Below are 26894 nucleotides of genomic sequence, written 5' to 3' on the forward strand. Positions count from 1 at the left end.
GATGGCTTGATTTGGTTGGCTGCATCTCAGAAGACTTTCAGGACATGTTATAAACCATACCAACCTGCAGCAGGGCAAAATACTTCTTAATCCATGTTTTTTCTTGAAACAAATCAATTGAAGTAAGTTACATTAATTCTCTGGGCAGCAGTTTATTCTCTCACTTCAAATTACCATGTTGTAGTCCTTTAATCTCCTGAATGAGTTTTGTTTATGATGATGCTCAAATATTTATTGATTTTTTTTTATTGATCTGGGGGCTATCAATTTACCTGTTAGCCACTGGGTCACTCCAGGAATTATTAGTGTACTAACTGCGAACAGAAAAAAACTCAACAAAACAACTTGGATGATTGATTGTTCTGTGTGTTTGGGCAGAGAGTGCCAGCAAAGAGAGAGCAGAGCTGGCAGGGGGAAAACCAGTTTCTGATGGACAAAATGGAGAAAGCCAAGTGAGTGCTGCCGGCAGTCCTGTCTGTGCTGCACAGGCTGCCTGGCCGTGCTCGTTTTGGGGATTCCTGAATGGTACCAATGTTCAGTTAAAAGGATACTGAGGAACTCATACTGGCACACTTTAAAACTGAGTATTTTAAGCAGCCTGGCAGTGAGAGTAATTTTGTTCAACAGTGGAGATGGACTTTTTAGGTTAAATAAAAGAAATAAAGAAACAGGCCAGGATTCCCGCTAATACACTGTCTTTTTTTCTCTTAGATACTAATAACTGCATTTTAACCTCTCTGCTACTCACACTGACCTGGTTTGCAAACAGAAATAAACCATTTCAGCTTAATTTTTGCAGGGCAGTGACCCTGCAAGCAGCAGGACAGGAGAACTGGGTTCAGTTTTTTCTTCACCTACACCCAGGAGCTTGGGAAAATTCAAATTTTAAGTAAAACGTCTAGAGTCAGAAAAATCTCAGAAATGCCAGTAGCTGTGCATCACAGACTTAGTTTCTTTATCTGCCTCCATTACCCCTGTGCAAACCACTGGACTGGCCTCTGGATGTGCTGACTGCAGCTGGGATGAGCCTGGAGGGGCCAGGAGAGGCTGGGATGGATACTTCTGGAAGTGTTATATTAAAGCCTGGAACATGAAGTCCCTTCATAAAGGACTGGCAGTGTCTCCTACACACTAATATCTTGAAAACCTGATTAAGCTCACCAGATATCTCTGCCATAGAAATAAGCTACCATCTAGAGCAGAGGCCCCGTCACGGCAGCCAGGCAGAGTGGGCTGGACCCTGCTCTTGAGTTCCCAGCACTTACAACCGGCTGCATGTGAACAAAATTGTGGGTGTTCACAACTGAAAGAGGAGCTTGCGCTAGCTTTGGATAGCAGTAGCGTATAGGCTTTGCAACTTGGGATGCTAAGAAGGTGCTGCGGCATATTGCCTTGTAATAACATGAAGCAAAAGCTCAGCAGAAAGTCTGTGAACCAGATAAGATTGATTAAACAATTTCTAACCAACGGGGTTGCACATAAAAATTTTATTAAAACTTCAAGTGCTAAATTTATTTCCTGGGTCTGTCACTGCTATTTTTTTTTTTATTCAGTAGTGATAATTACTACATTAGAAATTAAATGAACCTCATATACTACATCTTTCAGACCTCCTAGGAGAGTTGTGAAAGTGATTTAGGGAAGTGAATTTGCTATTGTGCCTAATCAAGTTACAGTAATTGTCACCTATAATTTTAACTTGACTGCTATGTGTTTAATTGGAAGCTTTACCTTTGGTTTTTTTGTAACTGAGCTTCTCTGTGACTGTTTTTCTAACTTTCCATCCCCTCCCAAAGCCCACTGACAGAAAATGAATCATTGCATACAGCTGTGCAGTTAGCAGCATTGCTGTTCGCTACCACGCTGGTTTCTTTATCAACCTGATGGGTTGCAGCACCAGGTGATTTTCCCTGTGAGACCAGCACCAGGTTGTCTTCCTTGAGATTACAATCAGAGCAGTGTAGGTATCAGTGGCAATAAAGGGGCTTCCTGGGCCTACGACTGCAATCGTTGCAGAACTATGTGGGTTGCAATGTTAAGTCCTAGGGTTGTTTTATGTATATTGGGGTAAAAGCCAGTCTCCTGCAGAGCTACTAATATGTATTAAAATCTCTGTGGTTGTTTCTGAGGGTGTTGACTTTCAGCAGCATGGAGCCAGGCTGATATGGTTCTGTGTGGCCCCTGGTTCTGTAGGTACCTGCTCAGAGATAATTTCAGGGACTTGCTGCCCTGTTCTCTCCCTCGTACTTCAGAAATGCTGGGTTATATGCAGGCACCTTAGAAAAGCTTATTAATGAGTTCCTTATCTCAGTTCCTCCAATCAGCTAGAACTTGTTTCCTCAGTGATCTCTATAGGGCAGCAAACTGCCCAGCAAGCTGAAGGGTTTACTAGTTGGCAGCAGCAGGTGAGTGGCAAAGTAAGATACAGGGGAGCCAGAGGCATCCCAATGCCTCTCAGCCAGCCCCCAAGGCACCTAGGCTGGAAGTGGGATCAAGGGTGGGTTTGTGGAGGCTGCTAATGCCGTCTCTCTTCCTAAACATATGGAGTTTAACACACAGACTCCCTTCTCTGGTCTGAGATCTGGGCAATTACTCTGGTGATTCAACTCTAAGACCTGCTGTTTCCTCCTTCCCTTTTTTTGCTAAAGAAATGTGTCTATGCACATATATATATATATGACTCCAGCCTGCATGGACACAAGGTTTCTTCTGGATTTAGGGTAGATGGTGATGATTATGAGCATGGAAACTCTAAATGGTTCACCTGACTATTGGTCTTCAACCCTCCTAGATGCTTGCCCGCTTATCAGATTGAAGAATGGGGCTGCTTCTGACCATACCTCTTCAACATAAAGTAATACTGGAATTGTGTAATACATAAAACCTGTTCAGTTTAGACTGGGATCAGGCCTTCCATTTTTAGACAGTCTGTTATGGATCCTTAACGATCCAGAAAGGCCATATCATGTTGATGCAATTAACAGTGGTTATTTGACACTATTTTATCACTGTAACACTCATAGAATTATTGTGCTTGTGTGGCTTCATGCTCACATTCTGGAGCAATGTGTGTAGAATAGCAGTAAGCTTGTCCCTGAATAATTCATGTGGTTTGTCAGCCACTTCTTAAGCCTTTCTGCGTAACCACAGAAGATTAGCATTTTTGTTGCTTTTTTAATCAAAGGTTTGGGGTGGGGGAAAGGGAGAGCATTGGTTTTCATTTTAGCTTCCTTTAAACACTTCTCCAGGCTTTCAGTACACAACTTAGCTATTCAAATTGGGATATTTTGGCCTTAGAAGCATTTTAGCTAGCTCTTAGGCCTGCTACTTATACAACTTACTAGAAAATCATGAATAAGTTGAAAGGCTATAGAGCTTTTTTCCTAATTTCTCAAGGGCCCTTTTACTACCTAATTTGTTTTCATCCCATGTTATTTACTAACTCTAATCAACTCTTCTGGTATTGTTCCAATCCACAAGTGTGGGAAGGTTTGGCAGGTAATGTGTGGCAGCACAGGGAGTCTGAAAGATCCTGGCCTTGAAATGAATATTGTTGGTTGGAAACTGGACTGCATTCATCAAATGCTGCAGTTCTCCTGAGCTTTGTCTTCAAGTAAGGATGCTCCACTGGTGTAAAACAGCAACGCTCTGTCAGGGTTCTGAAGTGATGCTGAGTTGCACAGCTGCAGTTCAGAAAAACCTGGCCTCAAAATCAACAGGATGGAGGTAAAAGCCAAAGGTCTGGCTCGGAACAAAGCGAGAAGGGAATTCTGACCTTGGCAAATGCAGGATTGGGGGGTATATTTTCTTTGCTTTCATCTTGGGATGATGCAAAGTAGTGTTTGGAGGCTTTTTGTTTAAAAAAAAAAAAAAAGTGAAAAGTTGAATTGGCGATCCCATTAAGCATCCATCCTGTATACCTCAAGGAAAGAGGACAATAGAGATAAGGGATTTGCAATACCGCTAGCTGATGGGATGACAGTAGGAGGTGGCGCACTGAAACCAGCCTGGCACCTTGGCTGGGAGCTCCTTCTGTCCAAGAGGTCACTAAATCAGTGACACAGCTCCTCTGTCTGTGGATCCACACCAGCCCTTGGTGTCTGACTACACTAAAATCACTGGCATGCAAGAGCAGCCAAGTCCTGTTGGCAGGAGTGTTATCACTGAAGGGGAGTATGTTTGGGTTGTGCTGACAGAATTAACAGAGAAATGTTGATGTACGCAGAGAGCTTTGTGGGCATATTTGGTGAATGAGAGGTTGGAGTGAGATCACTGCTGTAGGAAAGAAATTTCCTGTGTCTGCAAGGCATGTCTGCTCTCCACTGTTCTGTGTTTTTCCTGTATTTTCCATGTTCTTTCTTTCACTCTGAATCCTCTTCTGACATACCAGGTGAGGGCTGGCAAGGGATGGGGTGACAGAAGTCAGTACATGGCCACAGCTGTTTGAGCGTGGAGCACCGTGGTGTGACATTCACAGCTTCCTCTGGTGCTTAGAGTTGGCTTATCTCCTTTCTGCCATTGCTGCTTCTTTTCTTCTCTATGCCACAACATTAAGAAACAAAACCAGGATGCTCTTGGAAAACCAAATAGATTCTGAAACAGACTGCTGTGTTAACTCCCAAACTTTGCAATGCAAACTTCCCAATCAAGCTAATTTTCCACAATGATGGCACTGAGTTTCTCTTCCTTGCCTTATTGTTACTGTTCGAGCCTCTTCTGGAACTGCAGCTCGTTCTACCGTGCGTTGCCAAGAGCCAGTCCACAGCTTCCACATTGACATGCAGTTGAAATGACAGCTCCAGCTTTCACACGCTGGTGCACTGTAGTTGCTGGGGAGTTTCTCTGTTCCTGTTCCACTATTAGGTTTCAAACCTCCCTGCTGAGTAGCTGTCCTCAAGTCACATCAGGTAAGTTTAGCTATGCATTGAATTTGGAGAGTGGAACTAATCCCGCATTTCAGCTTTAGATAGAGGAGAACAATAAGGCAGGGAGCTAAGCCTGGCCGCTGCCTGAAAGGTAAGGGTTTTAATATATTAAAAGAAACAGATGCCCTACACTTAACCATGTGTGTTGGCTCTAATTCCAGGTCTACCTCTGTTTAGCTGAATGCCAGGCCTATATATCTGAGGCAAAGGATGTACAAAGTAGTGTATTACACACGATAAATGTAATATACATAATTTAAATATATGTGTATGTTTTGGTTCACTACTCTTGGCAGGAAAGCCGTAATGCCAGGATCAGTAGTCTGTATGTACAGTCAGGAAGCTATAGAAAACTACTACCACAATCAGACAGGAGCCAGCCCCAACAAATACACACTTTTGTTTTCCCAACTGTTGATATTTCTGTCATGGAAAGAATTAAGTTCTGCCCCGCAGTGTTATCTCCACTACTCTGTGGAGAAGTGACTGGCTCACAGTGGATTTTCTCCCAGCATTCCCTTTGCCTCAAAGGGACATTTATATTGACTATGATAGAACTGGGTTTAAATTTTTTTAATGATAAGAAGATGAATCTTTATTGGATCTGAATTTATAAAATCCTTATTTATAAAGATTTGAATCTTTTTAGCTGAAATGAGCGGGTATGCTAGCTGCTAAAAATGGTCCTTAATTGTCTTACCAGGTCCCCAAAGCACACTTGCTATTTTCTTTGGCAAATAGAGGAAAATTTTAATTTCCCGTCATTTGTAATGTAAAAAGAATGGTGAATAAGAGTGACTACCCTGAGATCTTGCCTGGACAGTGCATGTTAGAAATGAACAGCCTCTGCAAGAAGAAAATGGCACTAAAATTACCTTCACTTTTAGCATTTATACTATTGCTATGATGAGTAAAAGAACTGAGTTCTGAGTGTTCTCCATGCCTATGATAATCAAGCACAAAAAATCTGAAGTTTATGAAGTTGTGTGTGTGTATATATCTATATATGTCTCAAAAGATGGGAAAGGTGATGGTGATTAGCTGGGATGTATTAGAAAGTATGAGACCTGGGCATGATGTAAATGGTATAGAATAAGGGGTGGACACTGTCCTGGTTTTGGCTGGGATAGAGTTAATTTTCTTCCCAGTAGCTGGTAAAGTTCTGCATTTTGGATTTAGTGTGAGAATAAAGCTGAGAGTGGAGGTCTTCGTGCGCTTGGAGGTCTGTTTGGGGCAGCAGGAGTGATGGACTGTCCTGGTTCGAGCCCAGAGGTGCAACTGAGCACCATAGAGCTACTTGCTCACCCCTTCCCCCTTAGGAATGGGAAGGACAAAATAAAGCAAAAGGCTTGGAAATCAAGACAGATACAGAGTGAAATGACTCACCCATTACGGTCATGGGCAAGAGACAGATTCATTAGGGGAAGGAAAAAAAAGAACATTAATTTAATTAAAACACTAAACCCAACACCACTTAACAGAGTAGGATAGTGAGAAGTACTACCATATCTTAAAAGCACCTCCCCTCACTGATCCCTTCTTCCTGGGCTCAGTTTTGCTCCTGATTCCTCTACCTCCTCCCCAGCAGCAGTGCGGGGGGGGGGCAGGGAATGGGGTTACAGGCAGTCTGCTGTTCCTTCTACTTCAGGGGAAGGACTTCTCACATTCTTCCCCTGCTCCAGTGTGGGGTCCCTCTCACAGGAGACAGTCCTCCACAAACTTTCTCTGACATGAGTTCTTCCCATGGGAGGCAGTTCTCCCCGAGCCGCTCCAGTGTGGGTCACCCCCACGTGTTGCAGTCCTGCCAGCACTGAGCTGCAACAGTGGGGGCTTCCCACAGAGTCCCAGCCTTCTTCAGGTGCAGTCACCTGCTCCAGTGTGGGGTCCTCCACAGGCTGCACGTGTCATCGCTTCCAGTGGTGACCTCCACGGGCTGCAGGGCACAGCCTGCCCTCTCACCACGGGCTGCAGGGGAATCTCTGCTCTGCCTCAGCTTTTCCCCTTCTCCTCCTTTCTTCCACTGACCTTGGTGTTTGCAGAGATGTCTCCTTCACAACTCCTCACATGTGCCTCTTAAATATGTTATCACAGAGGCATGGCTGTTATCGCTAACTGGCTCAGCCTTGGCCAGAGGTGGGTCTGACTTGGAGCCGGGGAAGCTTTGAGAAGCTTCTGACAGGGGCCACTGCTGTAGCCCCTTCTCCCTCTACCAAAAGTGCCCACTACACAAACCCAACACGTGGGCCATTGCCCAGCAGGTGCAGAAACACTCCCCAAACCAGGTCTTGGGAGGGACTGGTGAGGCTGCTGTGGCATTGCTAGAGCTGCCCTGAAGATCACACCAGGAGCTGACTGGCATGCAGGGCCCTAGCTGGCCCAGCTGTGTCTGCAGTCACACTTGTTGTAGGCTTGCTTTCTAGGTGATCAGCAAGTTTAGTTTTGGAGGTACATTCAGACTCCTGAAAAAGTGCAGATGTAGTAGTGATGGATCCTCCAGGGTGAGTGCTTTCCTGATGTCCAGTGCAGCTGTCTCAGATTCCCTATGGGAACTGTATGTCCTACCCCTGCCTGGCACGTGACTCGGAGCAAAGCCATTTTATTTAGGGTGAGTGCATGCTAAGGGTGGGAAAAAAATAGTGAATCAGGCCCTTAGGTCTTTCTGTTGTGCATGTGCTGAATGTCCTGTCCTGGGCTGAGGCAGGGAAAGTGCATGGAGCTTCTGTGCACTGGTGTGCATGTGCTGTGCAAAGAAGTGCTTAATGTAATACCACTTACCCATAAAACAAACCAAAAGGCAACGGAGTCCAAATTAAGGGAGTTAGACTGCTTCAGCTCAGCATCTGACCGAGCACCAATAGACTACTTTAAAAAATACGTACGTGTAGTCATTCTCTGAGATGTGACCTCAAAAGCAGAGCTTCCCTTTCTCCCACATGGCAGATCGTTGGCTTGGCTCACCAGCTGTGCAGTCTCTTGGCAGACCTTGCAGTTCCCTTCTTTACTGCATGGATTTTGCGAGTGTTTTTACCACGTGCTGCCTTTGTAATTGAAACTGGTCACAATCTCTTCAAAATATAGCTAATTCCAGGTTGTTGACATCTCATTTGTTTCCTGCTTTCCTCCTAAGGAGGCCTGAGTGCCAAAACTCATATGGTTGAAACAGAAATGGTTGTGTGGAGCTCAAGTGAGTGCTAAATGTAGAACAAGGGGCTGGGGGGGGCACAAGAGATGGCAGTTTCTGCATTTCTGCATAGCATGGTCCCATCCTGAGCCTGACAAATAAGAACCTTGGTTTTTGACTCTAATGTGTTTTTCAGTAGTTGTTAAATTTGTGTAACAGACCAAAAGAATTAAGTTTAAATATGAATGGATGGTATGGCAGGATTATACATGTAACCATACATGAAGCTCTAGTTCTATTTATATATCAGTTTATCGCTTTTATCTGTATGTCAGTTTATCATCTATTTATGAAATAAGTCTAAGAAAGTTCAACAGAAAAGATAGTGATATTCAGTGTAATTCTTAAATGGTCAGATTTGAAATTTTGGAAATCCTTCCCACTCAATAGCAAAAAAGTGAATGCCCTTCTAGCTCCAAGTATCATATGAACCATTTCATCTTAACTATTTTTGTTTGGAAGGCTCTTCTTTATTCTACTAGGTTAAAGAGCAGGCATGTTGTCTCAGCACAGTTAAATCCCACAGCTTCTTCTCGTGAAATACATAAGCTTAGGGGATGTGAAATTATTCCATCCAAGAGGATGTGAAAGTGGTCTGCCCAGAGCAAGTTCAAGGCCTTCTGTAAAAGGAACAGAGTTCCAGGCTTTAAAGCTGTGCCATGGGACAGGATTTTCAAAAAGGTAGTTCTCAAAATGGCCTTTTAAACTGGCAATTATTTTCCATATATCACGAAGGCAGCCTTTTAGAGGAGAAATGAAGACACTAAAACCAATTCCATTTGGAAGGATTCCTCTGCTTCAGAGGTGCAATGGCAGGATGGGTGGGGACAATCCAGCTAGCTGCAATTTGACTAGTCCAGCGACCCAAGAGCAGCTTCATCACTGAAGTTTTTGGAGACTAAACTGGGCGGCTGGTGTGTATTACAGCTGGCATCACTGCAGCTTTACTGCTGCTAGTATCTCCTTGGGCCATTTTAAAGCTGAGTGACTGCACTTAGACATAGTCTTAACTGGCAAAAGAATTAGCAAAACCTGTATGATGTTATTTGGGGGAGGGTGGGGGTCAAATGGGGAAAAATCCTGTTGTCCATCTTACTGCTTTAGTTGCCAGAATGAGTAATCTTTCTTTTTGTATATCCTAACACAGTATTTATAAATAATTTCTAGGAATCTACCCATTGTATGACATCTAGTTATATATTCTGTTGCACAGAGATTTTAGATGAAATAACCTTTCATTCTTTTTAATACATAACCATTAAATACACTTTTACAGTCAATAACAGACTAGGCATTCTCCCGGGACCTCAGCTCAGTGTCCCTCCATTCAATAATAAAGTCGTTGACCACAATAAGAAAAGGTCCTAAAGCCACAAACAGAAAATAAAAATTGCCAGTACCCAAAAATATGTAACCTGAAGTTTTCATAAACAGTCAAATATTCCAAATTGAACCCATAGAATATAAATTGCATAACTGAATTTGGACAGATCAAGTAAATAAGGACAGGTAATGAGACACCTGTATCACAGCCTGTTATTTAAAAAACCTAGCACCATGTATTAAACTTATTTCCTTATGAAAGCTGGCACATTGGACTTTCCTCTGTACAAAAACAAAGTACAGGGGCACTTATAAAAATATTCGTACTATGCATTACCCTTTCAAAGATGTTAAGATTGTTTATGGTTGTTACCTTTCTGCATTCAGTGAATATGTCTGTAACGCCACACTGCCCCGTCTTGTTGGCGGACAGTATTAACTCAAAAATAGCCATTAAAACTTAGATGTCTGAGACACTTTTTTTGTTTTTTAAACAACAGGCCTTTTGAGTTAGGAAAATAACTCCAGTGTATTAAGCTTCCTATGTTCTTCAGGCTGAAAGTATGAAAGGGAGAGTACTCTCCTTCCTGGTACAGCTCCAGGGATTGTCTTTTCCATATTAAAGTTCTTTAAAACACAGAAAAAGTTACTGAAGAGAGAAAGAACCGGAAAACACAGCAGCTCTGAGTGATGACTTCAGAATGGCCCAGTGGCATAGGATGGTGTTGAGTGATTCAAGTTTACTGCACCCCCTCTAAAAAGAAAAAAATGTGGTTGCAGCTATTCCAGCTCCCCCATTAAGAATGAAAATTAGTTTGCTCTTAACGTTCTCAGCTTCTTCCAGGCAGAAGAGGCGCTTTATGGTTTACTCTCCCCTTTTTCTAGCCATCTGTACTCTTGGGAAAGTGTCTGCACCTTTCCTGTGGTTGAATCATGTTCTGACTAGTGGCTGGATCAGTTTACAACTACATTTGTTCACTGAAGTTCCAGCTCTTAATTGTTGGAGCTGGCCAGGCCATCAGTGACCTGTTTCTCTGAGATCTTTGTGGGTTTTTCTATGCAAGCTGCAGAGTTTTAACACCACATACACACACATAGGTAGAAGGAAAAAATGGACGGAGAAGGGGCAGCAAGAAGTTATTGTTCTTCTCTGTTGTCACCTTTTCCACCATTGCAAGGGTCTGTTTGATCTGGGCCCTCTGGAAGTGGAGAGGAGGTAGCCAGAAGGGTTTGGAGATGAGATTAAACTCCTTGCTGAAAATCTGTTCTGGAGACAAGGTCAGAAACACACCTCTTCCTGCTCTGGATGGGACACATTTCCCCTTTGTGTGTGGTTTGTTTTACGGTGTGGCCAAAAGGCCTGGGGGATATGGCTCCTGTTTGCTGGCAAGAGGGATTTCAGAGACTCCAGGTCTGATATGCAGTGTTTGTTTCAAATAGCTGGGAAGATGGTTATTTTTTAAGTGGTGTTTTTAAACACGGCTTTTAGGAATAAGAAATTAAACATGCACGGATATGCATGAAATACCAACAGAAATACTTCACCTGCAAAGAGGCTAGAGTTAATTCGGTCTCAGTGAATGCTCTGGTAGTGCCACATCTTCTGTTGGCAAGCAGGGCTCTGGTGCACACTTCTGTAACACAGCCACGAGAAGCTTAAGGGTCCTGCCGTGTTAAGGAGGGATCATCATAAAAATATGATTAGAGACTTGACAAATTGGAACAGGACTCATGCTCCAAGTCAGCTGTAACCCAAACAGTGCTGCTTCCTTTGGGTTACACCTGCTGAAAAATGTGGTTTCACTGCGACCAAACTCACTGAATGTCCTCTTTCTGTCCCCTGTGCAGAGCAGATCTAGCGGAGTACAGATGTCTTGTCTCTAGGCAGGTACCCAAGCCTTCTCCGTCAGGCTCCTAGTAATACCAGACTGCTCTTGCGAAGCTTTGTCGACGGTGGATGAATGGGTATTTTGTTCTAAAGTGACTGCTGCAGAAAACATCACTGTCACATCACCTAAACAATGCCAGTCACCCAGATTTTCAGTAGCTGCTGGGACTTGCTGAAAACTGTAGAGCCTGTCATTCTGAGATTAAGGAGGGATTAGCTGTGTGATTTCAGTCAGCCTTCAGAGAAAGGTTAAACACATTGGGAGGAGGAAGTATGCGTGTGTGCGCGCACATGTGTCTTCCAAAACAACAGATGGTTTCAATAAAGTTGCTCCTGCTGCTAGGAAGTGGCACTTCTTGACATTAGCAGAGCCATGTCTCATCAGGGTTCTTGTTTCTACCAGCCTGTCTCAGCAAGGCCAAATCCACTGTACAGTATGGGGTAATCAAAAAAGGCACTCCAGTATCTGCCCCATTAATTGCCCCCTGCCAGCTTTCCCTCTCTTCTGATGTAATGCCCACTGTGCTCAGTACGGCAGGATCGATTGGCTTTGAAGGGCAACTCTCCCTAATGATCCACAATTCCCCCTACTTAAACTGCAGCAAGAACTGCCTTTTTAAAAATTCTGCAAGAAACGCGTGATTTCTTGGAACCGCTAAACAAAAACCTCTCTGCTTCAATCAATGTATCAATGTATTAAATTATTGTGCAACTAAATTAATGTGCCCCTTGGTGACAGAATTGAAGAAAATGAGCAGTGTTTTATGCATTAAAGACAAACTGGTAAAAGATTGTTTTTCAAGGTTAGATTGTTCCACAGTGAATATCAAGATTTTTCCAATTAAAATATGAGGAGTTTTCAGAGTGTAGCTGTATCAGCTGTATTACTTTTCACAGATTCACAGTATGAATTAACATGTACAAATAACTGAAGAATTGTAAATATTAGTAATTGAGACATATTTGGGAGATGGCAAGAAATATTAATATTTTTTACTGTTATTGTATTTAAATTTATAGTTTATTTTGCTGGAAATTAATGCTTTTTTTTAAAAAAAAAAAACCTCAAGATTAATGAAAAAAGTGACCACTCATATTGTTGCTGTGAAAAAATAAAAAGTCTTGTCACGCTTCTGCAAACCTTACTTTCCTTTGTTTGGACTGTATGGCGTGTGTGGGGGTAGGTTGGCCCTTCCTTTCACGATGCCCTCCATTTTTCAGTGAAAAAAAAGCCATACAGGGAAGGGCCAAGAAAAAAAGGAAAAGAGGCTGCTATGACTTCTTCCTACAGTTTTAAACTAAACACGATATACAAAATGATATTGGAAATATTCATGTGGATTAAAAATTCTTCCATTTTAAAGCTGCTTGAACAAACTCCTATGCATATTTTTCTTTATCTTTTGATCCAATTGCTTTTATTATCTTCATTTTTCTGGCAGGACAAAATATGAAAAGTCTTATCTAACACTCTGTAGCAAGAGCTGGATGCTCCAGAAGTGCTCTGTGCATCACCTCTTGTGTAGCAGGGGCACTGGGGATGGTTCAGGTGGTTCTCTACCAGATGACCCAAACCAACCATTTGTCAAAGATATGATGCTCTCTTAGTCCCTATATTGGAAGTAGATAAACCACAGTTTTCTTATTAACTTGTTCTGTGGGTGTAATGAAGAAGGGGAATTTTCAGTAACTTCATTGTTTATTCAAACCTTTTTTTCTGGTATCTTCTAAGTTCTCAAATATCTGAAAAAGTGTGTATTTTGTTCATTTTCTCCTGAAACTTTTTCCTTCCCCTCTTTTCTTGCTTGGGCTCATGACAAAGACATTCTTTATTCTGAAGGCAAGAATCCCAGAACAAGCAGTGCCAGTTCTGAGTTCATAAGGGGGGCAATGTTTCTAATCACTTATAAAAGACAGACATGGACTCTGTGTTCTTTCTCAGTTGATATGATTTCATTTTTATTTTTGATCCTTTGGAATATGAAATGGGAAAAAAAAAACACTTTCTCCACCAAGTGTTTTCAGCTGTATGTTTTCAAGCTGTATCTGCAGGAGTGATAAATTAGGTGTGAAGTTAAAGCATAAGTGAAAGCATCCCAGTTCCTCAATAACCAGGACATTTTGAATTCTTGCAAAATCTTAAAATGGTATAATCAGTCTCAGTACATTGTTGACCAGAAGAACTGAAAAAAAAAAAACCAAAACCCCAACAAAACCACCCTATGAAACATTATTATAGTATTGTTAAAGGAATTTACATCAATATATCTCTAAGGACTTCGCAGCTCCCCATTGTCTCCTGGGACAGCCAAAATCCATGAAATCAAATTATTTGATCAATAGTGCACAGTAAATTATTGTTAGCACCAAGCCAAGAATCTAATTTTCTGATTTCTAGTTCTATGCTCAAATACTGGGCCTGCATCACTTTCCAGGCAAAACAACAACAGAAGAGAGAAAGAAAAGGATGCAGCAGAAGGAATGGAAACTGTAACTCATTAAGCGTCTTGTAATTTCTGAAAGAACCGGTTCTAATATTTGTGTGTAATGCAAATATTTGTGTGTAATGCAAATGCCATTTGTAATACCTAGCTTTAACATGCTAAGTGACTGCCACAGATTTCAGAGCAACTTGCACAGGCCACATTCTCATTTTGCACTTGAGAGATCTAGGAAATAACATGCAGAGCTGGGCGAAAAAGCCAGGTCCCTGGACTTCCATGGGAGTGCTAAGTTGTGCTAAATCTCTGGAGTGCTAGGGACTGCTAATGAAGGTTTCCAGAGGGGTGTGGGTGATGGCATATTACATCTGAGAAAGACTTCAGACTAAGAGCAAGTGCTGATATGAATAGCTTGTAAAGAATATTTAAACCTGTATGTATGCTAATTTACTTGCTTCACCAAAACCTGTACAAAGGTAAGCTATTCCAACAAAAGCTTGCGCTCCAAGGTTCAATGTGGTATCTATATTAAAAAACATTCTCCATTTCGTTTCTGCATTTTGAACACTAATCCTGCACAGCCTGTGTCCACACCAAAGGAAATGAACTGTATCAGGCAATGTCATTTGCTAAAAGGTAAGAGTGGAGGTATTCTCCTTCCCTTCGTTTTATATTTCTAGGAACAATTTCACAGGCCGTGCCATAGCTGAATGGGGAAATTGGAAAACTGCAGAATCGATTTGCAGATGTGAAGTTCTATTTTCTTTTACACCTCCTTCATCAGAGTCTCTATCATTCCCGTGTTGTGTAGCGCTATTATCAACAGCAGCCTGGACAGCACCGATAATTGCTAAACTAGGGAAAAGCTACGCCTTGCGAGTGAAAGCTAAACCATGTAAGCAGCAGTCAGGTGACACTAAGTGGTGCTGTTCTTGCCTTTAAATTCATCTCCTTCAAAGCACTGGTAATGTACCCATGCTACCATTTCTGAAAGTTAAAGGGAAATGTATTTTTAAAATATTATTTAAATTGGTTTTGTTTGTATTTTTTTTCTTAACCAAGCTTCAAAGCTAAAAGCTGCAAAGTTGTATTAAACCTATTTTGATTAAAACCAGAAAAATATACTGGACTTTGTAACACATTATTTGTTAATTCTTCTTTCATTTATTGCGCTTCACGAGGAAGAAAAAAAAAGAAAAAAACCTCTTCCACAGCAAACTTCTGATAATGACTCAGTTACCAAGAATGAAACCAGTGGCTAGTCGCTGCAGAAAACTGAAAAAGCTGGTGACCATCAGCCCCTTGATCTCCCGGTTGGAGAGAAATGTGCTTTGTGATTAAAGGTCATTGGCAACAAAATGGTTGCTTGTCTGCTGGAGACATTCAGCTGCTCTCTATGTAGGATGGGTACAGCTGATCCACTGATCCAGCAGGCCAGTGTGCTGGGGGGTACAAACACTGGGAAAACACAAAAGACTTCTGGTGTGATGAGCTTTCAGACTAAGTAGCTGATTAGATGCTTTTCATTACAGGTCAATTAAGCCTTGCGCAGCTCCGGGTCTTGCATCCAGACAGGCCCCTGACCACATGCCTGCAGCGTCAGGGTGGTGGCAGGCATTTTCTTTTCCCCTTTTCTGTCTGTTTTCCAGCAGTGACCATGGTGGCTGCTCTGCCCAGCCTGCTGGGCTGACAGCTTGTGGGTGTCACCTCTGCTCCCCTCTGGGAGGGTTCGCCCCAGGTGGTGCAGGTCAGCATGGACGGGAGAGGCAGTGCAAGGCCTAAAAAAACCAGGAACGGGGCGGGGTGGGGATTTATTTACGCGGAGAAACCATTTCTGCTGGGTGCTCCTGGAGAGGCCAGCACTCTGGCACAAGGTGCTGAGCGCGGCCCACACGGCGCTGCCGTAGGGCCCCAAAATGGCCGCTCCGGTCTCAGGCACCCACCTCCCCGTTGCTACGCGACGGGCAGAGCCCGCCCTCCCTCGCCCCCCGCCGCTGCCGCCTGCTGAGAACTACAACTCCCAGGCACCCCCAAGGCGGGGGGGACTACAATTCCCAGCATGCCCCGCGCGCCAGGGGCGGGGCGCCGCCGGGGCCGGCACTACATTTCCCGGCAGGCCTTGGGGGCGGCGGCCAATCCGCGCGGCTCTTGTTGGCGGGTGCGAGGAGCGGGGTTGGCTTCTGCGGGAGTAAGCGGGCCGCGGAGAGGAAGCGGCGCAGGGGAAGCAGCGCCGGTGACATTTCCTTTCGGGCCGCCCCCCACCCCCCCTCCCCTCCTCTCCCGCTGCCGGAGCGGGGCCCCGAGAATGGCAGCGTTAGGAGGTCGGTGCGGCCGCGCCAGCGGGGCAGGGGAACGGGCTGAAGCGGGAGAGCGGCCTGTGGGGTGGGGCGCCCGGGGAGGGGTCGCTGCTGAGGGGTGTTAGGGCCTGTGTGTTGAGGGGTGTCTCTGTGGGGGGCATGTAGAGGAGGGGGTTTGCGGCCTCTCAGCTGAGGGGCGTCGGGGAGGGTTCTCCGGGGGGGGGGTGGTGGTGGGTGGTGGTGGTGTCCGTGGGGAGCACCGTGTGAGGGAGGGGGCGTTCGTGGGGTCCCTGGGCTGAGGGGTGACTGTGAGGGGCAGGGGTGCTTGGCTAAGGAGCCTCCAGGCTGCCCCTCCAGGGTAGGGTGTCGCTTTTGGATGGGGAAGGTGATAACAGAGGAGGGTGCCTGGGAGGTGTCTGTGGGGGAAGGGGGTCAGGGCTGTGAGGTAAGAGTGCGCCTGGGAGAGGGGAGAGAGCAGTACCCTGTGAGGGGAGGTGTGCAGTGGGCTTTGTTAGGGTGGAAGGAGGGTTTCCTGGGAGGGACGCTCCTGCTTTGTGGTCTGTGTGAGGGGAGCTGAGTCGAGAGGGAGGAGTGGGGCTATCCATGTTGAAAGGGTTTTATGAAGGTGAACGTGTGGGGAGTGGAGAAGGGAAGGGTGCCTGAGAAATGAATGTGGAGAGTATTTTGGGGTGATGTTGGAGGAACAGAGATAACATTTTGAGGTGCAAGTGAGAGGAATATTAATAGAGGAAAAATGCTTGGGGCAGGAGGGAGAAAATGAAGGTGATTAAAGTGACTGGGAAGGTTTCATGGGGTGAAAGCTGTAATGTGGATATTGTCAAGAATTGAATAGAAAAACTGGAATATGGGGACGAGTATCTATTCCAGCACTGGAAGCTGCCTTGATTGCATGTGCTCATTGCCCAAGTGACTGGCAGGGTCAGAGAGGAACTATTTCACATCTTTTCCACTGTTAGAAAGTGAATTAAACTCTTTTGCAATGGGAGCTACTTGAGAGTTCTCTTGTACATCAAGGTGTTGATAAGTAGGAAGCCTTGGAGCCGATCTAGCAAAGTATTATTTACTTGGAATTTGCTCACTAGTGATTAAAATTGTTTCTAAACAAGTTCAAGTACAAATTCTCACCTTCCCTAATGATTGGTTAGTTTTGAATGTTGGAACTCAGTTACTGTGATAAACTCCCCTGTTGTAGATCTTACCTTTAAGTATTTACTTATGTATATCAGGAAAAAAAAAATGTTTTAAAGACTTTTCCTAACAGTACTTTGAAGTGACACTGACAATATTTGGCCCCAAGCCTGCCATGGGAAATGTGTGCCCAACAGCAGATCCCTACTGATTTAATTGTGACTGTGCTCAAAGCTGTGTCTGAATTCTGAGTAAGAGAAATTGTAACTGCGGTATATCACCACGAGTTAGAGTTTAAATCTCCTATTCATCATCAACATTGTTGTTCGCTATCCTCTTTGCCCCTTTGTGCTGCCCAAAATTTGTTGGAAGCGTTCTCTGTTGCAGTCAGCAGCTTTACCTGATTTGCAGCTCTTGCTACCTAATGTTTTTCTTTTGAGCTCTCCTTTGTTGTTGTTGGATAAAAATTTTGTTACTGTTACGAAACATATTTTTGTGCTTGAGATATTGCTCAATTTTCACTTTGGTATTTACTTCATTAAGCATATCACAGGTTACTTAGAAGCCTATGCTCCACTTCCTATGTTTCCACAACGAGCTCCTTCACACCTGAGTAATTTTAAATGATAATTGTATCTTATTTGTAAAGAGAAACATGCAACCTTATACACAAATTTATCTGAGTTTAAATTTGTTGTCTGACATGCTTACCAAGGCTGTTTAATGAGTCTAACATATTAACCATAACTTGTGTAAGTTAGTAGCCAGTTCCTGTTTCAGTGTGAAGTTAAGTGCATACAGATTTGCGTAATGGTGGTGAAAGTTGGGGGCTTATTTTATGCATTATTTCTTTTTCCCATTTTATAAGTCAGTAAGCACTGTAATTCTTGATTTAATTTCCCCCCTTCCAAGTGATATGTAATAAATACGAACTATTAATATGATTTTTTTCTTAATATTATTGAGTATAATTTTAGAGGTTAACAGTAAACTACATGTACATTAGGAAAAGGGCAAAAAAAATATTGAAGTAACATTATATCTTTACTGACCCTTGAAAATGTTAGACCTGCTCTTGATGGATGGTGACAGTGAGAAAATATGGAATATTAATTTCTACTAGTTCTTGGTTGGGGGGGGGCGGGGCTGTTTCTTTGTTTTTTGTTAAACAGTTTCAATTTTGCTTTGTAGAACCAAGTAAGTTTTCACAAACACTGAACGGAATTCCTTCTTCAAACGCAGTCAGCAGCGGGATGGACCCCTTCCATGCTTGTAGTATTCTTCAACAGCTTAAAACCATGTATGATGAAGGACAGCTGACGGATATCGTAGTGGAAGTGGATCATGGGAAAACATTCTCCTGTCATAGGAATGTTCTTGCTGCAATCAGTCCTTATTTCAGGTACAATAGTCCATTGTTCTAGTGGTGATCAAAAGCAGAATTATAACTTATTTTTGCTAAATGAAAACTTTTAAAAATTACACCTATACTAATATTCCATTATACTAATATTCCATTTAACTATTGATAATATAGTGCACCTAGTACATAAAGATTATTGTTCTCTTTAACATCAATGAATTATCAGTGTCTGTTTATCAAAGGAGAGTTTCACTGGAGAAAATATAACACTATTTAAAAAAACAAACAAAAATAAATGCCTCCAGTATTGAGGGTATCTTGGATACAGTAAGAGCATAGTTAAATTACTTGTTTCCTTTGAAAGTTATATATTCCAGTGTGCTAGAATATGCATATGGAATAACATGTTGAAATTTGAATGCAAAGACTTGGCTATGTCAAAAGCTTTGTTTGTAAACTGACTAAATTTTAATATGGGGTTAGGGAGATAACTAAGCAAGAAATTTCAGCTTGCAACTTCTGTTGTTCAGTAAATCTAGAACTAATCTTAAATTTAGGTACCCAAACAGGACAGTGTAACATCAGTGATAAAATTATTTGTGCTGACATAAGGGCGAATGCATTGTGATTAGCTGTACAATATAATTTAATTTCTTATACCTGTAGCTAGAAGGTAATTGCAAATAAACTGCTAAATATTTTTCTTTTGTAGATCTATGTTCACTAGCGGCCTTACAGAGAGTACCCAGAAGGAAGTTCGTATAGTTGGTGTTGAAGCAGAGTCAATGCATTTAGTATTGAACTATGCATATACCTCCAGAGTAATGCTGACAGAGGCCAACGTTCAAGCTTTGTTCACTGCAGCTAGTATCTTCCAGATCCCTTCCATACAAGACCAGTGTGCTAAATATATGATCAGTCATTTGGACCCACAGAACTCCATTGGGGTGTTTATCTTTGCTGATCACTATGGTCATCAGGAACTCAAAGACAGATCGCAAGACTACATTCGTAAAAAGTTTCTGAGTGTCACCAAAGAGCAAGAATTTCTTCAGTTGAGAAAAGACCAGCTGATAAGTATACTCAACAGTGATGATTTAAATATAGACAAAGAAGAACATGTTTATGACAGCATTATAAGGTGGTTTGAGCATGAACAAAATAAGAGAGAAGTGCACCTTCCAGAAATATTTGCCAAATGCATCCGTATGCCTCTGTTGGAAGAGACATTTTTAGAGAAAATCCCTCCCATGTTTGCACAGGCTATGGCCAAAAGCTGTGTACAAAAGGGACAACATAGTGCCAATGGCTATACACAACGGCTTGGAATGACCGCTTCTGAAATGATCATATGCTTTGATGCTGCCCACAAACACTCAGGAAAGAAGCAAACAGTGCCTTGTTTAGATTCGGTCACAGGGAGAGTGTTTAAACTATGCAAGCCACCAAATGACTTGAGGGAGGTTGGAATTCTTGTATCTCCTGATAATGATATTTATATTGCAGGTGGTTACAGACCAAGCAGCAGCGAGGTCTCCATTGACCACAGAGCAGAGAGTGATTTTTGGATGTATGATCACTCTGGCAATAGGTGGATTCCGAAAGCTCCTTTGTTGCGAGCCAGAATAGGCTGCAAATTGGTTCATTGCTGTGGTAAACTGTATGCAATAGGTGGTCGTGTTTATGAAGGAGATGGGCGAAACTCACTCAAGTCTGTGGAGTGTTATGACAGCCGAGAGAACTGTTGGACAGCTGTCTGTCCAATGCCTGTAGCAATGGAGTTTCATAGCGCTGTGGAATATAAGGATAACATCTATGTTTTACAGGGTAAGGTGGTTTGACTGACTATATGGTGTTTTACTGGAAGTGGGTATCGTTCAGTCCAACTGTCTGCGCTCTCTTAAGCACCTTAGAAAACCTGTTTACTGGACATTTGAAGAGTGTCCTGGGACAATGGGGTGAGAGGAAAGCTAGGGAGAGCTGTGGGTGAGGAGGAGGGAGGCTGCTGCTGAAGTCTCCTGTCCTGGGAATGTATCACTAAGTTGTGGTATTGAGTTATTGCTCAAACAGCAGTTTTGGTGGTCTTCTAAGCCAACAGGACAATATTAAATTTTACTATGAAAATTCTTTATTAAATCTTTATCTGGGTGAAATGCACTAAAGTTGAAGAAAAGATACCGTCCTGTGAAAAAGCACTTTCCGTTTTGTTTAGCTAAACCTGTGAAAATTCCTGGTGTCTGTATTCTTGGTGACATGTAAAAGTACAAGGCCTTCCTTTCCTGCCCTATGCTGCTTTTTGAAGTCATCCTGGTAACTGAGAAAGATGGATTATCTCTTCCTAGTTAATGCCGTTTCTTTGGTCAGTAATTATAGTACTGCCTTTATGTCCTTTCTTCCGGTAAATGATCAGATTTACTGGTGTATTAGATGTTGATTCTTAAATGAAGAATAAAAAAGCTTATTATGGGGATAGATCAAATTTATTCTTCCCTTTATTTATGGGATTTATATAAAATACATATTTGTATGTATGCACAAGCCATATAGCAGTCTACACTTAAAAGTGCTGAGACTGGGCTATGAGGCTGTAGTAAGAGTCCCAAGAACTAGAAAGAAAGGAGGAGGTGGGTGTGTTGGTTATATTTTGCTAAGGACCACCTCTCTGTAAACACCTGCAGAAGTTGGGGTCTTGGATCTATACCAGCTCCCTCTTTGGGTCAGTCTCCTTACAAAGCTGGACCATGGGAAAGGAACGGGTTAGAGAATGCTGTAAGGTCATTGTTATTTACCGGAAGAAGTCAATCTGATTTCTTGACTTTGCGTTCCTGCCATTTGATAAGGTTGGTGGGCTTCTGCAGGATTTGCAGAGAGTTGTCATCTTCTTTTGTTGTTTCTGTATCAGGCTTAACTCTGTTTGTGGCTTTAAATAATTCTGTTACACTAGCAAGTTCTCTCAGTCTGTCTCTTCTGTTGGGTCAGACACCTGCTTTAGATGGTTAAAAGGAATGCTGAGGAATATTTAACTTGGTAGAGTATTCATTCATCCTCTAAATGTTTTAGAACTGCTGAAAAGTGGATATTATTATAACCTATAGAATAAGAGTGCATCTGGTTTACACATTTTAGCTGCACTAATTCTATGCTTCAGTGGTTTAAATGACAACTCAGTGCTCACATAACTAAGCAAGCTGCTTCACTGTGCTAACCAGCAAATTATAAAGATTTGTGTGATGGGAAATAGGCAAGTTTTCTATTTGAGTGTGGTAGATAAAACCTTGACTGAGTTGCACTGAAGTAGTATAACAGAGTTAACTTTCAGTAATTTTTCTAGAGAAGCTCATAAGTTTGAAGTAGTCAATAAAGATTGATGAGAGTATTAAAATGCCAGCAGAATGCCAGCATCAGTCATAGGAGATTACACTGTGGAACAAAAATGAATAATCAAAAAATGTATTATCTGTAAGACTTAATCTCTTAAACTATGTTCCACCCATTTTACTGTATTATTTCTGTATTCTTTGTTATACTTGAGGTGCTCGGTTACACAGCAGCTTGGTTAAAATTCTTAAAATAGCCATGTGAATATAATTTGAGTTATGCTAATATTTGGCAAATGTTAGACCTTTCTTCCTCCAGGCTTTACAAAAGACAAGGTGGTTTTTATCCATGTTCTTTTCATCAAGTTTGCAGAGCATGAGCTTTCAGTCATCGGAACTTCTATTATCTAGTCTGTAGCTGCTACTCTGTGCAGTCAACAGAAGAGAGGTTTTATAATCTAACTGCAAAACTAATGATGAATCAGTAGCTTCATGCAAGTATTCACCCGGCATCCTTTTAAGCAAATCAACCTAAATGTGTAACCCAGCCATCTGATACAAGTAGCTTCAAAATCTGTGTAGTACCAGACACAATAATTTGCTCAGATTTAACAGCTTTCAGGCACTGAATTCTGAGACTATGGTCTGTAGATGACACGTCACGAAGATGTTAAAGAACAGAACAAATACTTCAGACATTTCAGGACGGGAATCTTGAAATGTTTTGTCCCAAATTATTAAGCGTGGTTTAGAAGTAGTAAAGGATAGCTAGGAAATATGTAAACCACTGTATTTCTGATATGTTTTAAATTCCTCCTTCTTCAGTTGGAATAGGAGCTCAGAGTAGTTCTTACTCATGTTATTAATATTTTTTTAATACACTTGGAAGAAAGCAGGCGATGGTGCTAGGTTTTTTTGTGATGGGATCAAAGCTTTTAAAAATTGGTAGACCGTTTCTGTCTGTGGAAGAACATACCTGAAACCTTAGTAGCTGCAGAATTGCTGTTCTGGAAATGAAGCGTAAGTTATGTTTTATTTTTCCTCTCTCTTTTCAGGGGAATTTTTTCTCTGCTATGATCCTCAGAAGGATTACTGGGGATTTTTGACCCCAATGACTGTGCCTAGAATCCAAGGCTTGGCAACTGTATACAATGACTCCATCTACTACATAGCTGGAACCTGTGGAAACCATCAACGTATGTTTACCGTAGAGGCCTATGACATTGAACAAAATAAGTGGACTCGAAAAAAAGACTTCCCTTGTGATCAGTCCATTAATCCGTATATAAAACTTGTACTCCTCAAAAATAAACTCCATCTGTTTGTCAGAGCTACTCAAGTCACTGTTGAAGAACATGTTTTCAGAACCAGCAGGAAGAATTCACTCTACCAGTATGATGAGGTTACTGACCAATGGCAAAAAGTATACGAGACTCCAGATAGGCTCTGGGATTTAGGCCGGCATTTTGAATGTGTTGTTGCTAAATTGTATCCGCAGTGTCTTCAGAAAGTTATTTAATTTTTTTTTTTTCAGTAACAGGCCTTTCAGTGGTAATCTGATGCTAGAGAAAACATGTCTTAAAAGAAAACAAAGAAATTCTGTCAGTATTTATTGTAAGCTGAAACAGACAGTTTTTTGTATATGGGGATGGGTGCTCTTTAAAGGTTGCAGTCTGGGGAGGGAATTACTGGTTCAGTTTCATATTTACTGATATTTTCCTGGGAAATGAGAAGGAGGTTACAAAGTGCAATTATCAGCATTTTTTTTTTTTCTGGTAAACACTTAATCATGTCATACTAGAGGGGTGTTTTTGTGGTAAGAGCAAATTAAGTGGAAGAGCCAGGATAACTATGCACTACAGTGAAAGAAAATCTAGCATTAGTAGCTAAGGATGTCCAAGATGCTTTGAAGTGACTTTTCTTCTTTTTCTCTTTTTTTTTTTAAATACGGGTAAAATTTGAGGCAATATCGCTAAGATTTTTTTTTTTTTAATTTTAGATTACAAGTACATAGAGGAATGGTAGATCCTGATTCATAATGATCTTTTTTTTTTGTACTGTTTTTGAAGTCTGCTAAAGATGTTCGATGTCGTTTGTGCACTACAATTTGGGAGGAAAAACTCCGGTCAGAATTGGAACATGGAGTACCTTTGCCCCGGATGGAGGCCTGTTCAGATTACTGTACCACTTCCTGTCTGTGGGTTTTTGTTAAAACTGAGTTTAATGATGGGGGGAGGGGGAGTGGAAATCCCAACACCTATTTTCTGCCACACAGATGTAGTGCTGTAAAAACATTTTTTTGACACTGCTTAAAACTTTTTTTTTTTCATCCCATAAAGGGCTCTAACCCAAAAGTTGATGGTGCTAGTACATTTTTAATACTTGTCTGAAATGGGCTAGCCTTATGCTGCTCTTTAAGACAGCCTGTTATTTTTCATGGAGTGTGTGTCTGTCTTCAGGCCCTGTCCTGTCATCATATTGTCTTTTTTAACATAACATTTTTACTGCAGTGGTATTCTTGCACAGAATGGTGACAGGATATGGCCTTAATAATACTGATTTTTTTTTTTTTTTTCTTTTTGTGTGGAGCGTTCATTCTGTCTCCACTAAAGTACAGTGCTACGTGCGGAGTTGGCATGTGCTTCAGTAATTTGGAAAAGTGTGGCTTAACTTTACAAGTTGTTTTTCTTTTCTCCCTGCAGTCAGGCCCTCAAATACCTTCTATTTCATTCTGATCTATAATGTGAAAATTTGCACTACTGAGCTGTCTTAATTTTACAGTTTATTACAGCAAAATTGGCAATAAGTGTCCATGGCTTAAATAATAATCCTAGATGCAAATACAGAATAGGGATCCAATATATTGCAACACTTTTCTCTATGTATTTAACATTTAGCTTATTTTTAAGAAGTAAATAAGTTCAGAGTTCAGCCTCTACTTTCAGTAGTAAAAACTGGATTTAAAAGGGAAAAGATGAATCCTAAAACTTGTATCAGCTGTAACTTGTCAGGTTTAATTTGTTACAGCTCTAATTTTTGCAGAGCTGTGAGTATGTTATCTTACTCTTCCCTATTTTCTCAGTTGATCTGAGTAAACCAGGTAACTTGAAATGGCAGTGGCCATCACGGGCTGTAAGTGCTTACCATTATCTGGCTTAACAGCTGATATTCAGTAAGCCAAATATTTAGCTCATTGTTTATCCCCCTGGCATGGCTGAGGATTTGGATAATGCTTGTTTACTATGTAGTCTTACTGTTTCCAAATGGAATCTTTCTAATACATGAAAATACTCCCCTGGTTCTATTTCTTAATTCTTGCACAAAATGTTTAAAAGGCAAAAACAAACAAAAAACTGTGAAATGAAAAGGAAAACAAAAAAAAAAGCCTCTTCGCATTACATACCTCATCTTCCAGAGATTCACCAAACTGCTTCTTTCAAATGCGAGCGCCTGATTTTTTTCTGAAGTTGAAAATTCTTGCTAAGACTGCATTTTCCTACAGTGTTGAGGTGTGTTCCTTTTGTTTAGTTTTCTTCTGGATACTGTTTTATATATATCCATAGCCAAGAATAAGAGGGTTTTTTTAAAAGTACAACTAATTTAATTTTAAAAATTATCCTTAGTCCTTGGCTAGCTCTCTTTGCGCTGTTGTAGGCCTCTAGCTGCAAGCTTTCTGAAGCACCCTCCCTAAGTGTTGCATTTGTGTGTAAAACCATTTTTTTTGCAAAGTGTTAATGTAACTTTTTTCTTGTTTTTTTTTTTTTTAAGCTTGGTTGAATATTTACAAGACTTCTTGCTGCTTTTTGACAATCTTCTATATTTATTTAGTAGAACAAATTTCAATATATTACTTGAAACTATGAAATAGAATTGAGTTAGCAATTGACTGGTCATGTGATGTATAGAAGTACAATATGCTGTGGTTAATTCTGCAGTAGGTTTGTTAATTTTGTTTATCTGCACTAAAGTACGAAGATCTCCATTCTGTTTAACCATTCAAACTGAGGGTGTGATCCAAGTCTGTAATGTGTTTAAAAGCTAAATCCTGGAACTTGCCGTGGGAGTAGAATATACTAAATCTTGTGCATGAGGAGTTTGTTGAGACAGTAACGTAGCTGTGACATTTTGCCAATTCTTAAATGCTTCTACATTTTGCTGAAAGTCAGATTCCTGGTAAAGTTTTGCTTTAGAGTCAGGCTTAAGTAAACTTGCACAGCACAAAAAAAAAAAAAAAATGCACCAAAGGTACTGATAATATTTAAACAGTAATCTGTGCATTTTCCCCAGTTCGTATTTTTTCTGCATTCATTTATTTCCCTTTATTAAATGAATTTCTAGTGTTGTAAGGACTTACATGAGTGTAAATCTCTTTTCCAAAATTATTAGTTACTTTAGAAGGAAACATTTTGTAATTTCCACTTGATTCCATCGGTAAAATTTAGAATAACTAAAAGCAGTTTTGGTGCACCAAACATGCAGTGTGTGTGTGTGTGTGTGTTCCACAAGAAATCGAAGAGCTCCCTGTTCGTAAGGCTGTTTAGAAATGGCATCCAACATTCAGTGCTCAGGTATGTTAGTAAGAAGTACTGTAGTCCTATGAGGGCAAATGTGTGGATTTTTAAACATTTTGCCATAATTGCACAATTTTGCATTTTTACTTAATGTCATGTTATGTTTCTTAAAATAAACCTATTGTTGAAATACAATGGAGTTCAACTGGTGATGTGATAAATCTCTTGCATTTTAGTAGATTTCTGAAAATTAACCCAATGATATGTCCTTTTGATGCTTGTTTAGTTCTATTTCTGCACTCGTGTGTCTCAGCTGTACGTAATGTCACTTTTTTTTAAGGTAGCACTGTGCTGTTGCTTGCGGTGGAAGGTGCTTTGTTCTGCTTTTTTGTCTTGTTCCTTGTGGCTACTCAGATCTGACTTCTCTCATTTGCTTACACAGGGGTGATGTTTTCTTTCCTCTTCCTTTCCTCCCTGCCTGGGCTGGAGCTGACATCCC

At 41.4% G+C, this 26894-nt stretch overlaps 1 protein-coding gene across 1 annotated transcript; it reads left to right on the top strand.

The window, feature by feature from the left end:
- Positions 1 to 16027: 16027 nt before the first annotated feature.
- On the top strand, positions 16028 to 26547 carry KBTBD8 (kelch repeat and BTB domain containing 8). Its single transcript, XM_074914087.1, has 4 exons — positions 16028 to 16079; positions 18396 to 18606; positions 19280 to 20394; positions 22940 to 26547. Exons 1-4 carry the CDS (start codon positions 16064 to 16066, stop codon positions 23401 to 23403), a joined length of 1806 nt encoding a protein of 601 aa, XP_074770188.1. The 5' UTR covers positions 16028 to 16063; the 3' UTR covers positions 23404 to 26547.
- The last annotated feature ends 347 nt before the right edge of the window (positions 26548 to 26894 follow it).

This window comes from Athene noctua, chromosome 10 (genome assembly GCF_965140245.1).
Source record: "Athene noctua chromosome 10, bAthNoc1.hap1.1, whole genome shotgun sequence".
In the NCBI taxonomy this organism is placed as follows: Eukaryota; Metazoa; Chordata; class Aves; order Strigiformes; family Strigidae; genus Athene; species Athene noctua.

Excerpts from the sequence above, each read along its gene's own strand:
- KBTBD8 (XM_074914087.1), top strand. Across the intron at positions 18,607-19,279 it reads GCAATCAGTCCTTATTTCAG|ATCTATGTTCACTAGCGGCC; the intron begins GTACAATAGTCC and ends TTTCTTTTGTAG. Across the intron at positions 20,395-22,939 it reads TAACATCTATGTTTTACAGG|GGGAATTTTTTCTCTGCTAT; the intron begins GTAAGGTGGTTT and ends CTCTCTTTTCAG.